General features: G+C 33.8%; 3 protein-coding genes across 3 annotated transcripts in view; all 3 read right to left on the bottom strand.

Annotated features, from left to right (window-relative positions):
* Positions 1–6,277, bottom strand: part of LOC125852672 (acyl-acyl carrier protein thioesterase ATL3, chloroplastic-like) — a 15,436-nt gene extending 9,159 nt beyond the window's left edge. The window contains exons 1-5 of the mRNA XM_049532390.1: positions 6,090–6,277; positions 5,824–5,933; positions 5,626–5,735; positions 5,275–5,370; positions 4,859–5,188 (exon numbers count right to left, since the gene is read on the bottom strand). Of these exons, the coding sequence (XP_049388347.1) occupies positions 5,078–5,188; positions 5,275–5,370; positions 5,626–5,735; positions 5,824–5,933; positions 6,090–6,268 (606 nt within the window). The 5' untranslated portion in view covers positions 6,269–6,277 and the 3' untranslated portion in view covers positions 4,859–5,077. The remainder of the gene's footprint in view (positions 1–4,858; positions 5,189–5,274; positions 5,371–5,625; positions 5,736–5,823; positions 5,934–6,089) is intronic.
* On the bottom strand, positions 282–1,414 carry LOC125852657 (uncharacterized). The gene is made up of 4 exons (XM_049532377.1): positions 1,139–1,414; positions 732–1,058; positions 623–682; positions 282–491 (listed from the first exon to the last, which is right to left on the bottom strand). Exons 1-4 carry the CDS (start codon positions 1,412–1,414, stop codon positions 282–284), a joined length of 873 nt encoding a protein of 290 aa, XP_049388334.1.
* Positions 6,278–12,323: 6,046 nt separating the features above from the next.
* On the bottom strand, positions 12,324–13,514 carry LOC125852669 (acyl-acyl carrier protein thioesterase ATL3, chloroplastic-like). The gene is made up of 5 exons (XM_049532386.1): positions 13,280–13,514; positions 13,005–13,114; positions 12,809–12,918; positions 12,607–12,702; positions 12,324–12,522 (listed from the first exon to the last, which is right to left on the bottom strand). The coding sequence occupies exons 1-5, from the start codon at positions 13,456–13,458 to the stop codon at positions 12,385–12,387; spliced, it is 633 nt and encodes a 210-aa protein (XP_049388343.1). The 5' UTR covers positions 13,459–13,514; the 3' UTR covers positions 12,324–12,384.
* Between the last annotated feature and the right edge of the window lie 3,782 nt (positions 13,515–17,296).

Genomic DNA, 17,296 nt, shown 5'->3' with positions numbered 1-17,296 from the left:
ATCAATATCATGAATCTTTTCGGATAAAGTAGTTGATATAGTAGTGTCTATATTACAACAAATACGGGAGAAATTGAATAAACATAACACCATTTGTAAAATAGAAGGCCTTTAATTGATATAATCGATTGTAAAACAGGCCTCACATAAGGTCAAACTACAATCAAAAACCAAAAACCAAAAACAAAAACATAATTTGATGTTCAATACTAATACATCATCATTCAAAATGGGAAATATTTTCATGCCTACTTAAAACAGTACTACAATATCATTACTTCCTAGATTGGATTGTTTGAACTACTTCCTTTTGATTTTTTTCTTTGTTCCTCTCTCATTTCTTGAAGTTTTCTTGTTGAGATTGCCGATTTTTCATTCCATTTCAACTTGGGTGTAGTACTTGGTTTGTAACCAATATCACCAGTAACATCAGCAGATTTTGTCATCTTTGTTGTACCAGTAGAGAAGATCTTACAACTTGACATCCCAGGCTGTATTCAAATTATGAAATAATTAGTGAGTGAGTTGAGTTTGTAGTTAAACATAAAAAAAATAGTATAATTGAATCAATAGAAAACACTTACATTAAGAGCTTTGAATCCATTTTCATCTTGAAACATACCCATTTCAATGACTGCTTGCCTTTTGTATGAGGTTTTGTTTCCCATACCCCTTCCTCTTCCTTTGCTACTATTAGTTAACTGATAATCAGCAGGTGTAGAAGATCCCACATGGTAATTAGCAGGTGATGGACATGTAAGAGGTGCACTAGCTGCTGCAGGTGGTCTTCTTCTTACACTCTTTGCAAGTGCTACAGATGCATTAGGTGCTGCAGGTGCAATAGGTGGTCTTCCTCTTGCACCTTTTGTAAGTGTTGCAGATGCACTAGGTGTTGCCAATGGTCTTCCTCTTGACCTCTTTGCAGGTCTTGGAGATGCACTAGGTGCTGCAGGTGGTCTTCCTCTTGACCTCTTTGCAGGTCCTGGAGATGCACTAGGTGCTACAGGTGGTCTTCCTCTTGACCTCTTTGTAGAATGCTCACCTTCTGTTTGTGCTTTCTATAAATATAGTTAAAAATAATTGTAGTTATTACATATGAGATCTCTATCACATACCAAATTAAAGATAAAGATGTTACCTTTGGTCTGCCTAAACCTGAAGTTTTGCCATTTCTCTTGTTTGTATTTGATGGTTCTTCCCTTGTTAATGACTCAACCCTTTGTGGACATCCTCTCTTGTTGTGGCCTCTAACATTACAGTTACTACATGTCATGGCAAGTCCAGTTCTAGGTAGCTTTCCAGATTTTTTACTCTCACCAGCATCCTTCTTTCTAAGTTTACCTGGCCTACCAGGCATGCTTTTTATTTCTGGTGGTGCAACTGTGGGGTTAGTAGATACAGACCACATCTCCATGTTTGTGACAGGTTGAAGGACATTGGCATAAGCCCTCAAGTAAGTTGCCTTACTATAGCAGTTGTCAATGTAGTCAAGAGGTTCACATTTCTTAAAGTAAATGGCAGTCACAACATGTGCACATGGTATGCCTTTTAACTGCCATACCCTACAACTACAAGTCCACCTACCAAGATCCACATTGTGTTGAAATGTCCCTTCTTTCACTACAAATCCATAACTCCATTAAATTCAATATTACAATTCATTGACCTATCAATATTCTCTTGTAGTACCTTCAAAGACATTGGAGAGAAATCACACATCCAAGTATTTGTGAACTCTCTTAACTTGGCTATTCTTGTCATCATCTTTACTCTTATCTCATCAAGCATAATAATAATTGTCTTGTGCCTAGCTGCCAAGATCCATGAATTAAAGCACTCAGACATATTGTTGTCTACAGAATCACATTTTACTTGAGTATTAAAGTAAACCTTACACCAGTACTCTATGTTGTAGTACATAAGATCATCCATCAATTTTTCTGGACCAACCAACTTCATCTTTGCAACATTTTTCCTCAATTGAGATTCAAAGGTACTCTTTGCAATAGACCAAAACTGTTGTCTTCTTTGGAGACCTCTCCAGTCCTTAGCCCAGTTAGCTAAGATGTGTCTAGCACACATTCTATGTTTAGTAAGAGGTAAAATATTTAAAATTGCTCCTATTAATCCCTGTAATAGTTCTAGATATGTTATAATAACAAATATATGAAAATTGATAAAGATAAATACAAAATAAAATAGTACACATACCTTTTGCATATCTGTAATCAGGGTGAGATCTTCACCATCTCCTAGTCCTAGATCTTCCTTCAACAGTTTGATAAACCATGTCCATGTCTCTTTCTTTTCATACTCAACTACTGCCCAAGCAAGTGGCAGCATCTGGTTATTACCATTTTTGGCCACAACAACTAACAATTGTCCTCTACAAACTCCTTTAAGAAAACAACCATCTAAACCTATGCACTTTCTACAATTTTGGAATGCCTTCTTCAATGGATCAAAGCATATGTAAAAGCTCTGAAATATTGGCCTACCAAGAGCATCAGGTTCACCAAGTTTAACAACATAAGTGCTCCCTGGATTGGTCCTCAACAATTCATCTTTATAGTCAAGAATTTTGCCAAATTCCACAATATGATCACCCATGATATCTTTCAACACTTTAGCTCTTGCCCTCTTAACAGTAGTCTTGCCAACATGAATTTTAAATTTTTTCCTTATCAACTCTTGCAACTTGAAAACTCTTATATTTGGCTGCTCATTAATCCTTTTTCTAAAGTGTGTAGATATGAACTTTGCATTACACAAATAATTTCTAGTTGTGCTGTTACAACTATGCTTTGGATTGTAAGTCTTTAACATGAAATCATTTGTTGTTTTGTCAAGACATGAAAACAAAAGCCATGGGCAACCTTCCTTGCACCTACATCTAACTCTTTTTGGCTCATTCACACACTTCTCTATTTGAACTCTTTTCTGGACAACATATTTACTAACTGCTCTTCTAAATTCATTCACATCTGCAAAGACCATACCCAACTGCCATACAACTTTCTTGGCAGTAGGATCATGTATAATTTTCTGATTACTTGGTCTCCTCCTTCTTTTTACAGTTCTTGGTAAATGTACTCTTTCAGATTCAACACATTCATCACTAAATTCATCTCCATCTATTTCAAAACTTCCATCATCAGAACTTGCAAAATAAGGCTCATCACCTCCTAATCTTCCTTCAACACTTATTTTACCTGTTTGAGTTTCATCAAAACCTAAATCTGCTCCAGCTTCACCTACTGGTACCTCTTCAGTATCAACTGGTACTCTCTCTTTTCTTTTTCTTCTTTGAAAAGATCTTTTTTCAGCCCTCAACTCCCTAACCTCTTCATGTACATCACTACCATAGTCCTCATCATCATCTCCCACCAATCCACATTCAGACTCAACACTATCTTCAGTTGAGTAATCAGAACCCTCTTTTTCTAAGAAATCAGATTCAACAGGGCCTGAAACTAGATCATCAGCATCTTCAATACTAGGATTTGCAGCAGTGACAGGAGTTGTAGTGGAAGGAGATCTAGGAGCAGCAGTTGTAGTGGGTGGAGTTTTAGTGGAAGGAGATTTAGGAGCAGCAGTTGTAGTGGAATGAGTTGTGGTAGTGAAAGGAGATCTAGGAGAAGAAGTTGTGGTGGGAGGAGTTGGGGTAGAAGCAGATCTAGTATCAAAGGTAGTAAAAGGGTCTTCACCTACCCCACTTTGTTCATTTACTTTATTAAAAGTTGAACCAGATTCCTCCATATACCCATGAGGAACATTTTCTAATAAAATAAGGGTGGGGTCCACAACTGCATCATCAATCAAGTGCTTTACATATACCTCCACAATATCTCCATCTTCCAAAGAACAACTTAAGTCTAAAATATCCATATCATTATGAATATCTTCCAAAATACCACTGTTAGGAGGTTTAATACTAAATGTGCAAGTTGTTGTGTATCCTAATTCTTTAATGTAGCCTCTTAATTCAAAATAGGACAGTCTATCCACATCAACATCCAAAAACTCTGTAACTTGCCCACCACTGTAAACTAGTTGTCCACTACTCAAATCTAATACTCCACCATGATACCATCTTAAAGTAACCAAAGTAAATCCACTCATCTCCTACCTGAACAGAGGTAACACTAGTAAGGAATGAGAAACTCCACTTTTTGACGTTGTACTTTACCAGTAAACTACAAGACCGTATAAATCACGAAAACAAGTAAATAACTATTAAAATCCCTAATAAACTACATACTACGACACACATATCAAAATAGCATTTGAATGCCAGTGCAACAAATGCCCTAAAAATCAACACTACCATCAAAACTAAAATCAAATATCAACATAACATTCAGTTGGTAAAGAATAACTTTCAATTATAACTAACCCTAATAAACATTAAAAGGCCCTAAAAACCTCCACACTACAACACACCAGTCAAAATAGCATTTGAATACGCAGTAAAAATAAAACCCTAATCAAACACTAAATTAAAATAGTATTTAGCTAGTAAAGATCTAACCTTTTCTCAAAAGAAATAGTAACTAAGCTTTCCGAGCAACGTCAATAATGGAAGATCATATAGAAAAAGAAGAAGAACTAGAGATTTAGGAAGAAGATCGTAGAGTTAATCTAAGGAAGAAGAATGAGGGTTAATTTGGTTCAAAGGTAAAGGTAAAGTTTTATGACACGTGTCAATATGTGAGTCGTGTATACAAACATTTTTTATAAATCTGGTTTAAGTGGACACATCAGTGTCTGAGGGTGAAATAATATAAAAATAAAAAGGTTCAGGGGGTAATAGGACCCCCGAAAAGGTTAAGCGTTTAGTTGGAAATATGGCTAAAGCTTGAGGGGGAGTATGCAGAGGATGTTCTGAACGTACCTAATCTTACCCCTACCTTGTAAAGGTAGAGATCACAAGGACTAAATTCAGAATTTATTAAAAGCTGAGGGACCAAAAGTGATATTAACCAAAGAAAATATATACATTAGTATATAAATTAACCAAATTTTCACCTGATCAGAAGAACTCTTCTGCATTTTGTTCACAAACACATTAGTTAGATCACTTCTGGTGAATGAACTGATCAAATTTTGATCTGAACTCTGACGGAATTCGGACAGGACGGTAACTTTTATCAAGCCACACTGATGTTCTTCTTGCCTCCAAGATAGGCTATGTAAATTCAAGAAAATACATTAAGATTTCACAAGTAGTAAAAAGTATCTCTTTGTAATTGAGTGATAATAGAGGTAACTAACCTCTTGATCTGGAAGCTTGAAGATGAAATGTTCGAAATACAAACGAGCTGCTGTAGAGCTGGATACTCTCACCTTCACGACGAATCTATCTCCACTCTAAACCAATGATGAAAGAAATGATAACTTTTAAGCAGTTGTGTTCACATTTGTAGTCATAAAAGACTAAACATGAGTTCTGTTTTCCCATATGACTAAAGTCACAGATAGTCAGATACCAAAGCAATGTTGTATCAAACTACCTGTGTTTTTGAAGTTGGATCTCCAAATTCGACTTGAAGTACTAAGTATTATATATATAACAGATGCATATTGATTGGTCGTTAATGATGTTTAGATGAGGGTTATACATACCCTTAGAGGTGCTAGATACTTAAGTGAAAGCTCTGTTGTTGCTAATGCATCACCATTGCGAGCCACTTCATCAACACTTACGCCAATTCTTTCGAAGAATTCATGACAGCCTGTTTCATTTATTGAAAAATATTGTCATTTGAAAAAGTCTGATATATGGACTATGAGTTAAGTGCAGATCGAAATCTTAAACCTTACAATGTTGACAATAACTTGCATAAGTAGCATTGTTTACAACACCAAACTGATCCAATTCATAGTCCCTGACTTTGAGTTCAACTTCATGGAAATAGAGCTGATCACCCATTCTGCAAAGTTCACAAATAAGTAATCGACTATGTTAACGAGCAAATAGGAAACTCTTTCTATATTCAGTAACAATTTGACTTCAAACTTGTCATATTACGAGATCACATTATAAATTGGATTGGAACAGAAGAAGTCTAATAGATACATATACATACCTTTGTGTACCATTGAGATCAAATGCATTAGTTTCAAAACTCCTCGATTTATTGGCTGATAACTGTAAATTTGGAAGGGGGAGTTGCCTGACCGAAAATGTAGACGGTGACCGATGATTCGGCAACAGTGAGTTAAGGCAATTGCTGCCAATCAAAGGTGAAAATAAGGATTGTGACATTTGGGGAAGAATTTGCAGATGGAAATTCAAAATATTGGGAAATTTAATTTAAGTATATGTAGGCATTCAGGTTAATGCTTTTGTTATTGCGTTCGAAGCACGTAATAGTTATTTGCAATAAATTTTAAAGCTACAGAAAATAAATTACAATCACAAAAAAATGAAGAAACATAATTTTATTCATCAAGATTGCGGGTACAATTCTGTTGATCCCTTGATTCTTCTCTCAAAAGATATTTATCCATAATTCTAGGGCAGTTTGTGGCGTATTTCCCGACTTAGGATGATTTAGACTTGATCTACATAATTTGAGGGCTGTTAGCGGCGTATTTCTCAAACTAGGATGTTTTAGACTTGATCTACATAATTTGAGGGCTGTTAGCGGCGTATTTCTCAAACTAGGATGTTTTAGACTTGATCTACATAATTTGAGGATCGTTAGTGGCATATTTCTCAAACTAAGATGATTTGGATTTAATCTACATAATTTGAGGGTCATTAGTGGCATATTTCTCAAACTATGATGATTTAAATTTGACCGCTATATGAATATTCCATCAATATGCGGAATATTCGAGATGCCGTTTAAGGGAATTTAGTACCCTTTATATAGGCATGAACTATGGTTCAGGGTTGAGTAGCCTCCAAGAATTCTAATTGAAACTGAACACACCTTCTAGAGTCTCAATTTGAATTGAACACGTCTTGTAGAGTCCCACAAAATTTCAATGTCTACAAATACCCCCTGCTTCAAGGCTTATCAGAGTGTAGACTCGATGAAACTCAAATACGATGCTCGAAGTACTCATTCTTCCACCTTTGTAGCTTCAGATTTGATTTATGAGAGAAGAGATGAAGGGCAGATTTGGTCCCACTAGCGTGCCAATTTGTTTGCAACAAATTTTAAAGGGACATAAAATAAATTACAATCACAAAAAATATGAAGAAACATAATTTTATTCATCAAGATTGCGGGTACAATTCTGTTGATCCCTTTATTCTTCTCTCATAAGATATTTATCCATAATTTGAGGGCCGTTTGTGGCGTATTTCTCAAACTAAGATGATTTATATTTGACCTCTATATGAATATTCCATCAATTTGCGGAATATTCGAGATGCCTTTTAAGAGAATTTAGTACGCTTTCTATAGGCATGAACTAGGGTTTAGGGTTGAGTAGCCTCCAAGAATTCTAATTGAAACTGAACACACATTCTAGAGTCCCAATTCGAATTGAACATGTCTTGTAGAGTCCCAAAAAATTTCAATGTCTACAAATGCCCCCTTCTTCAAGGCTTGTCGGAGTGTAGATTCGATGAAACTCAAAGACGAGGCTTGAAGTACTCATTTTTCCACCTTTGCAATTACAGATTTTCATATTTGATTTATGAGAGAAGAGATGAAGGGCATATTTGGTCCAATTGGAGTGCCAATTTGTTTGCAAAAAATTTTAAAGGGACAGAAAATAAAATACAATCACAAAAAATATGAAGAAACATAATTTTATTCATCAAGATTGTGGGTACAATTCTGTTAATCCCTTAATTCTTCTCTCATAAGATATTTATCCATAATTCGAGGACCACTTGTGGCGTATTTCCCAACTTAAGATGATTTGGAATTGATCTACATAATTTAAGGGCCGTTAGTGGCGTATTTCTCAAACTAGGATGATTTATATTTGACATCTATATGAATATTCCATCAATTTGCGGAATATTCGAGATGCCTTTTAAGGGAATTTAGTACCCTTTATATAGGCATGAACTAGGGTTTAGGGTTGAGTAGCCTCCAAGAATTCTAATTGAAACTGAACACACCTTCTAGAGTCCCATTTCGAATTGAACATGTCTTGTAGAGTCTCAAAAAATTTCAATGTCTACAAATGCCCCCTTCTTCAAGGCTTGTCGGAGTGTAGATTCGATGAAACTCAAAGACAAGGCTTGAAGTACTCATTCTTCCACCTTTGTAGCTACAGATTTTCAGATTTGATTTACGAGAGAAGAGATGAAGGGAAGATTTGGTCCCACTAGCGTGCCAATTTGTTTGCACCAAATTTTAAAGGGACAGAAAATAAATTACAATCACAAAAAATATGAAGAAACATAATTTTATTCATCAAGATTGCGGGTACAATTCTGTTGATCCCTTGATTCTTCTCTCATAAGATATTTATCCATAATTCAAGGGTCGTTTGTGGCGTATTTCCCGACTTAAGATGAGTTGGACTTGATCTACATAATTTAAGGGCCGTTAGTGGCGTATTTCTCAAACTAGGATGATTTAAATTTGACCTCTATATGAATATGCCATCAATTTGCGGAATATTCGAGATGCCTTTTAAGGGAATTTAGTACCCTTTATATAGGCATGAACTAGGGTTTAGGGTTGAATAGCCTCCAAAAATTCTAATTGAAACTGAACACACCTTCTAGAGTCCCAATTCGAATTGAACATGTCTTGTATAGTCCCACAAAATTTCAATGTCTATAAATTCCCCCTACTTCAAGGCTTGTCGGAGTGTAGATTCGATTAAACTCAAAGACGAGGCTTGAAATACTCATTTTTCCACCTTTGCAGCTTCAGATTTCCAGATTTTATTTATGAGAGAAGAGATGAAGGCAATAAATGTTTATGCTTCTTTTATTGCAAGGAACAAACTTTTCCCTAGAGAAGGTGACACTGAATTGTCAAAATAAGGAAACACGAAAAGTTTCTATTATAAGCATTACGTAAATTTCTATACGTTAGTAGTAAAAGGAAAAGGAAACAAAAAATGTGTTACGTATTCATTTTAATTACGTAATGTATCTATCTCTATCTCTGCTATCATAAATGATTTTTCATATTTTTAGGACACTAAGGATCCGTTTGGCCATTGATTTCCCAAGTAAAATTTGGGGAAAATTTGACAAATAGTGTTTGTCTATATAATTTGTTATTTTTTGGCAAATGTTTTTGGCAAATTTGCAAATACTAAAAAAAACTAGCATTCAAGTCAAATCTCATTATTTGGGAGCTTTTAAGAATTTAAATTATATACCAAATTTTTATCTTTTACAAAAACACTCTTTGTAGTAGTTGTTTCCGATGTATTACATATAATTTTTTTACGTGAACACCAAAGCAGTGATGGAATATTCGGTGAATATGAAAGTGATAAAATGATGAACAATTGGCTCATGGTAACAAAGTCATGTGATTTGTCTACTTCACAATGTATGGAATGATGCTTCTTTCACTCACTCCGAACTACTACATTGCTCCAGTGTCATGGATACTACTTGTTATTTGTTGCAACGAAGATCCAATTGACTTGTTACAGAAGTCATGAATCTTGTTACGTCAAAGTTTCTATCTTGCTATGTAATACAAACATATGATTAGTTTTGATAGTTTTTAAAACTTATATCATATTTCTTTAAGAAGTGAAATATGTTTCCCAAATACTACGTACGGTCAAACACATGGTAAAACTTCACCCAAATTTTCATCCAAATAACATTTGCTAAAAATATTTAAAAATTTATTACCAAACGCTAGCTAATATTCTTACCCACTCCAAGTTTTGAGATGTACTATATACATTTTCTACTAACGGTAGGACACATGTCTCAACAATGCATTCTCAAACAATATACCTCGAACGGAAAGAGAGGTTTTTGATAAAATCTCTTCTAAAACCTCCCTTGCATCTTAGAGCTTTCCCCATTTCATTCAACAACCTCGTTGTCAAAGAATTTTCATTCGGAGATAGTGAATTCAATGTTTTAAAAATGCATTGGGAATGAATAGTACTTACTAATAAGGGTAAAATAGGTATAGAATAAAAAAAATAATTTTTCAAACTGGACAACTAAAAGTGGAAATCTATTCTTATAATACTGGACAAATAAAATGGACAAATGAAGTATCAATTTTACTCCCATTTTTGTTATCTTTAATTTAGTTTTACTAGTCTCAGGAAACGTATGAATAATAAACAAAAGGATGGAGACCCGGTAGACATTGAAATTTTGTGGGACTCTACAAGACGTGTTCAATTCGAATTGGGACTCTAAAAGGTGTGTTCAATTTCAATTAGAATTCTTAGAGGCTACTCAACCCTAAACCCTAGTTCATGCCTTCATAAAGGGTACTAAATTAAAAGGCATCTCGAATATTCCACAAAAGTCATGAAATATTTATATAGAGGTCAAATCTTAATCATCCTAGTTCGAGAAATACGCCACTACGGCCCGCAAATTATGGATAAATCTTAGGAGAGTAGAATCAAGGGAGAAATAGAATTGTACCCGCATTATATAAAATATTCATGTTTCTTCAGATTTTATTTGTGTGTTTTATTTATTTTCCATACATTTAAAATTTATTGCAAACAAATTGGCACGCCCAGTGGGACCAAATCTGCCCTTCATCTCTTCTCTCATAAATCAAATGTGAAGCTACAAAGGTGGAAGAATGAGTACTTCGAATTTAATTCGGCATAATACATATATTGGACCTTAAACTTGGCTTCAAATTTTAACGTTGACCTCCAACTTTCAAAGTGCACAAATAGACACTTTAACTATCCAACCTTTTAATAAATAAACACGCGTGTCTTACCTGGCAAAACGTGTGATGTGCACGCATTTTGCGCGAGTTAGAAGTAATTTTTGAGGCACACAACAGTAAAAAAAAATGTTGAAATGACAACTCTACCCTTAATTAATTTTTTTTTTTTTAGTTCTAAAATGGACGTGTAAAGTGTTTAATTAGTTGGCAGCCATTGAGTGGCTCACTAATATATGTGGAAGCGTTTGCATTTCACGCTCTTTGCTCCAAAAATCGCGTGTTTAGTTATTAAAAGGTTGGATAATTAAAGTGTTTGTTTGTACACTATGAAAGTTGGAGGTCAAAGTTGAAATTTGAAGCCAAGTTTATGGTCCAATATATGTATTATGCCTCTGTGATATTTATAAAATACTTTCTTTTATTGATCGAAAATTCAATTTTGCATTTCTCTGTCATCATGGAGTTAGCATGGAAGATGAAGACTTTGATTGTATTAGACTGGTTCAGTCTGGCTCTTCCACTTTGCTGCAGCTCTCTGTCCTGAAGACTGAACCATCGCCTTTAATTCTTCGTCTTGCTTTTGTGTACATCTCTTTAAAGAGAGTCGATTTATAATCTCTTCACTTTGTTTGGGATTGACGTGTAGTTGATTGATTGATATATTTACTTGTTTAGTGTGATACCGATACTCGATGGGAAATGGAACTTAGATCACGATGCGAACTTACTTATGAGTGGAATTTCGTTGATGAAGTTTGTGGGCAGTTATACTAGCTTGCCACATGTTCATGGATCTAATGAGACCAATCATGTTGCGACTGTTACTTTCCACCTGGCGATAACTGAACTGCCGGAGGACATTGCCCAGCTGGAAGATAAAAACACTATTGCGGTGACTCTAAGTTCCAAAGAAAGGTGGAGACGGTATGTCCATTGGAGGTGTGGAGTGTTCTTTTAACTTGGTCTCAACTGACATCTATGTCTCTATCTTTAGATGTGCACAACTAGACATTTAAAACTTGTATAAAATTGAACAAATATACACATTCGTTCTATGTGGTATCCTACTTGGCAATTTTCTGTCCTATGTGGTGTTCTACGTGTATTATGACACGTGTATCTTCTCGTTCAATTTTATATGAGGTTAAATGCCTGCTTGTGCACCCCCAAAGTTATAGATCATAGTTACCGGCTGAAACCAAGTTAAAGATCATGTTTATGTATGATGAGTTTTATAAACTTAAACTAACTTTAAACTTCCCTTGAAAAAGAACAAAGACTTAGAATAATTTGTTAGACAAAAAAAAGTATAATTCTTGACTTTTAACATTAAATTCTGGAAGAGTTAAATTGGAAATTGAGGGGAACTTCACAATAAAAATTGGCTCTGTTCACAATCAAATAGAGTAACAATACAAATTTAATATAACACACAAATAATTAAATAGTGAGCAATTTGTTATTACTCTCACAAGTAAAGAGATTAAAAGTGTACATTTCAATTTATTGAAGATCAAATGTAGTTAGATATTACAAGCACTAATTCCACAAGTAGGGTCTAGAGACGATGATGTTGTGTACCGCAACTCTTCTGGTGAAGGAACTGAACAAATTTTGCACTGAACTCTGATGGAATTCGGATAGGACGGTAACTTCTATTAAGCCACACTGCTATTCCTCTTGCCTCCAATATAGGCTGTGAAAATTTTAAGAAAATACAGTAAGATTTGACAAGTATAAAGTGACTCTTTGTAATTGAATGATAATAGAGGTAACTAACCTCTTGATCTGGAAGTTTGAAGATGAAATGCTCGAAAAATAATCGAGTTGCTGTAGAGCGGGATAATCGCACCTTCACCACGAATCTATCTCCACTCTGAACAAAGCAATGTTATATCAAATTTTTTAGTTACTCCAAATTCGAAGGTAAAAACTATATTCAATTGACAAAACTACCAAATACATGATGAAATTCGCCATACCCTTAGTGGTGCTAGAAACTTAAATGAGAGCTCTGTTACTGCTAATGCATCGCCATTTCGCGCTACTTCATCAACATTTACGCCAATCTTTTCTAGAAACTCATGACGGCCTGTTTCATTTATTGATAAGTAAGTCTTACTTAAGTTCAAATATTGTCATATGTGTACGATCGATTATCGAAACAGTAAACCTTACAATGTTGACAATAGCTTGCATAAGTAGCGTTGTTTACAACACCAAACTGATCCAATTCATAGTCCCTGACTTTGAGTTCACCTTCATGGAGATAAAGCTGATCACTCATTCTGCAAAGTTCACAGATAAATGTAAACTCATACCAATAGAAAAAAAAATGAAATTATAAGAGGTTTTTGTTCTTTTTTTAATATTGTGTTACGTTGTTTTATTTGTTGGTACTTATTTTAAAAGGTAACGAAAAATTCTGTGTACTGCCACTGAATAATACATACCCTTGGGTACCTTTGAGATCGAATGCATTATGAGCTTCAAAACTCCTCGATTTACGGGCTGATAAATGTAAATTTGGAAGTGGGAGTTGCCGGTGAGGGATGACCGGAAATGCAGACGGTGGTGGCCGATGATGATTCAGCAACAGTAGGTTGGGTGCAATGCTAAACGAATGAGACATTTGATGAAAAAATTCAGAGATAGAAGAGAAGGAAATTGCAAATATTGGGAAATCTGTTGTCTAAGTATACGTAGATTTTAGGCGTTAATGTTTATGCTCAAAAGTCTTATTTAGGTAATAATAATGCTAGGACAGGTGTATAGGGGTGCCAAATAAATGAATGATTAAGATTTAGACATTGAAACAAATCATGCTAATAATGAGATTTGAATGATTAAAATTAAGATTTTTATTAACAGGAAACAAATAAGGCGTAAGACAGACGAATAAATAAATGAGAAAATATTTAATTTTGTTTAAAGTTTATTTGAATTAAAATCGATTAAATAATGGATCGTAACTCAATCTATTTAACTTAACTTAAATTTTCTAACCCAATTAAAATTTAACTGCATATTTCATAGAAACAACAACACGCACAATCAATCTACTAACATCAAGGTGAAGAGATGTCCTTTTTTGCTTGTCTTGATTCATCATAACAGAGAATGAAATACAAATAACAGGTTTGTGGATTGTTCTATGAAAGAGGTGTCTATAAGTTAAAGTGTTTACTTGTGCACACTCAAAGTTGGAGGGCATAGTTATCCGTTGAAGCCAAGTTAAGGGTCATGTTCATGTATTATGCCTTAAATTTATGATAAGAGTTGGAATGTATATATATTCAAGTATGCATTAAAATAGGCATAATACATAAACATGACCTTCAACTTGGCTTTCTTTATTTTTCTTGCAAACTCAATTAGTTGATTCAGTTTTTATTTTTTTTAATAATTATTGAAAAGAAATATCTCCATTCAAATTAAATTGTAAACCCACTAAACTTATCAAAAACAATATCAGATAATTCGATAAAATTAATTTAGGTCTTCTTGATTTCTCCTTGCAATCAATTTCAAGATGATTAACCACTGACAAACTCCCTTTCTTCATCACTCTTGTACCAACTTTTCGAATATCTTTCTCTATCACGTATTAGGAATGAAAAATATTTTTTGATAAAATTAATTTGGGTCATCTCGATTTTTCTTTGCAATCAATTTCGGGATGAGTAATCATTGACAAACTTCTTCATCACTATTGTAATAGTCTCTTTGAATATCTTTCACTCTCACGCATTAAGAATAGAAAAAAATTAAAAAATTGAATCTGCAAGTAATTTGGAGTGAAATTGGTTTGTGGTTTGAGAAAAAAAAATTGTTGGGAAGAAGATGAAAAAGAAAGGGGGTTGGGTAGGGTGGGGTTGAATAAAATGTGTTGTCATTTCATTTATTTTTCAATTAAAAAATAGATATAAAATTTATTTGAAATAATTTTTATTATTCTTAAAATAAAAATAAATTCTATAGTTGTTGGCAGTGACACGTGTCATCTTTTAATTAGTAATTTTTGCCACATCATACCAAGTGTATCACACATACTTTATTTATTTTTTACTAATTATCGAAAAAGGTCTAATAAGAACAGGTTTTGGATAGATAAAAGTGTTCAATAGATACTAGTCTTAGTTGAGGTGTCTAAGTAAATTATGTGGATAACTCTAAGGGCCACAAATGACTTAAGCCTTTAGAATTTGTATATTTTGAATTGATAGATTGTCGCACAAATGCATGAAAAATCATGTATATACTTATTAATTTTATTTGTACAAACATTCAATTCCAAAAATCAAAGACCTTTAATTCTTTTTTAAGATGACGTAAGATTTTTAGAATATGAAGTAAATATAAGCTATTACCATGAGAAAATAACGGTTCTGCATCAATATATACCGAGTGAATTCAAATATAGATGAAAAAAATAGGTGAAAAAGAAGTCAGAACCTAAATTTTCACCCAAAAAGAACGAAAAACCCCTAATTCAACAAATGACAAAATTCTTGATTTAATGGGCAAGAGAAGTTGCTAGATTATGTATGAAAGATGAATTTTAAATTTGAACTATTATGTAAGATTTAAGAAAGAAAAAGAGAAAAAGGAGAGAAATAAATTACATATCATGCCTCCGTTTTAGTTTAGGCCTAATTTCCCTCCAACCCTCTTTAGTTTAGGCCTTATCCCTATATTAAAACTAGTAATAGTGAATGTTGTATGTTTCATCTACATTTTCGTAATAATACATTCATTCTCTCATAATCGTGAATACCCCTAGCCTCTGGAGTACCTCTATCAAGAAAATACAGGATCAAAGTGCACTTCCAATGATCAACAAAATACTGGTCCACCATATATAGCACCTAACAAACTTCAAGAGCCACCACATACATCCATAAAGAGTGTTAAAATCTTTTACTGACATTAGTTAATTGACGCTATTGAATTCAATGTCGCTATAGGCTTCAGAACATTTATAAAGAATGCTAATTATTGTTGATTAATTAATGTAAAAAATCATTTTTGATATAGTGATCGTGCTCTGGTGTGCTAATGAAAGTGTACTTAATCGTCCAACACCATCATAATCAATAAGATTTAATTTGATATTGAAATATGCAATTCTTATGCTTTTAACCTTTCTATTGAGTGGTGGCTCTTGAAGTTTGTTAGGTGCTATATATGGTGGACCAGTATTTTGTTGATCATTGGAAGTGCACTTTGATCCTGTATTTTCTTGATAGAGGTACTCCAGAGGCTAGGGGTATTCACGATTATGAGAGAATGAATGTATTATTACGAAAATGTAGATGAAACATACAACATTCACTATTACTAGTTTTAATATAGGGATAAGGCCTAAACTAAAGAGGGTTGGAGGGAAATTAGGCCTAAACTAAAACGGAGGCATGATATGTAATTTATTTCTCTCCTTTTTCTCTTTTTCTTTCTTAAATCTTACATAATAGTTCAAATTTAAAATTCATCTTTCATACATAATCTAGCAACTTCTCTTGCCCATTAAATCAAGAATTTTGTCATTTGTTGAATTAGGGGTTTTTCGTTCTTTTTGGGTGAAAATTTAGGTTCTGACTTCTTTTTCACCTATTTTTTTCATCTATATTTGAATTCACTCGGTATATATTGATGCAGAACCGTTATTTTCTCATGGTAATAGCTTATATTTACTTCATATTCTAAAAATCTTACGTCGTCATCATAAAAAAGAATTAAAGATCTTTGATTTTTGGAATTGAATGTTTGTACAAATAAAATTCATTGTATAAATAACAAAAATACATAAAAATCAGAAGATAAAGTGACTGACCTGGTCCCATTTGGAATTAAAGAATTTGGCATTTGTAACATTCAATCACAGCCATAACGGCATAGTCAGCTACAAGCTAAGGCATCCAATAGATAATATACAAATTAATTGATATAGTGGATACTTGCTTAAGCGTTCGATTAATTCAAATTCATGCCTCACGTGTATTTATTAATTTATGTATATAAACATGTATATAATCTTGGATTCGTCTCTGCCCCTATCATAAATGATTCTATTCCAGAGCAGAAGCGTCATTTTTTTTTAGATTAATTAAAAAAAGTGTGTCACGTAAATTGAAACACGATAGTACTACATTACTATTGCAATCTAGTTTGGACATTTGCTCTTATAACGAAATCGACCTTTTTCTAGTTGAAGGAGATGCTTTTACCATTTTGTTTTCAAGGGCAACAAGTGGCCTATGTTCTATATTGATAGAGACTACCAGCATGGAACTAGCTCTCTAAGATTCCAAAAGCCATGCACCCTCCATCAAATATTTCATAGTGACATTATATTTCTTTTTTAAGATTGTGGTCTTCGGGCCAAATTTCTCGCACCTCAATTAATTCCACGAGATATATGTCACCTCCTACTAGCAGCTGGTACCAGGTAACTCTGTCCATCAAGGCTA

This window comes from Solanum stenotomum, unplaced genomic scaffold, assembly GCF_019186545.1.
Source record: "Solanum stenotomum isolate F172 unplaced genomic scaffold, ASM1918654v1 scaffold38100, whole genome shotgun sequence".
In the NCBI taxonomy this organism is placed as follows: Eukaryota; Viridiplantae; Streptophyta; class Magnoliopsida; order Solanales; family Solanaceae; genus Solanum; species Solanum stenotomum.
The sequence above is the reverse complement of the archived record's forward strand: the minus strand, read 5'-3'. Positions and strand labels throughout refer to the sequence as shown.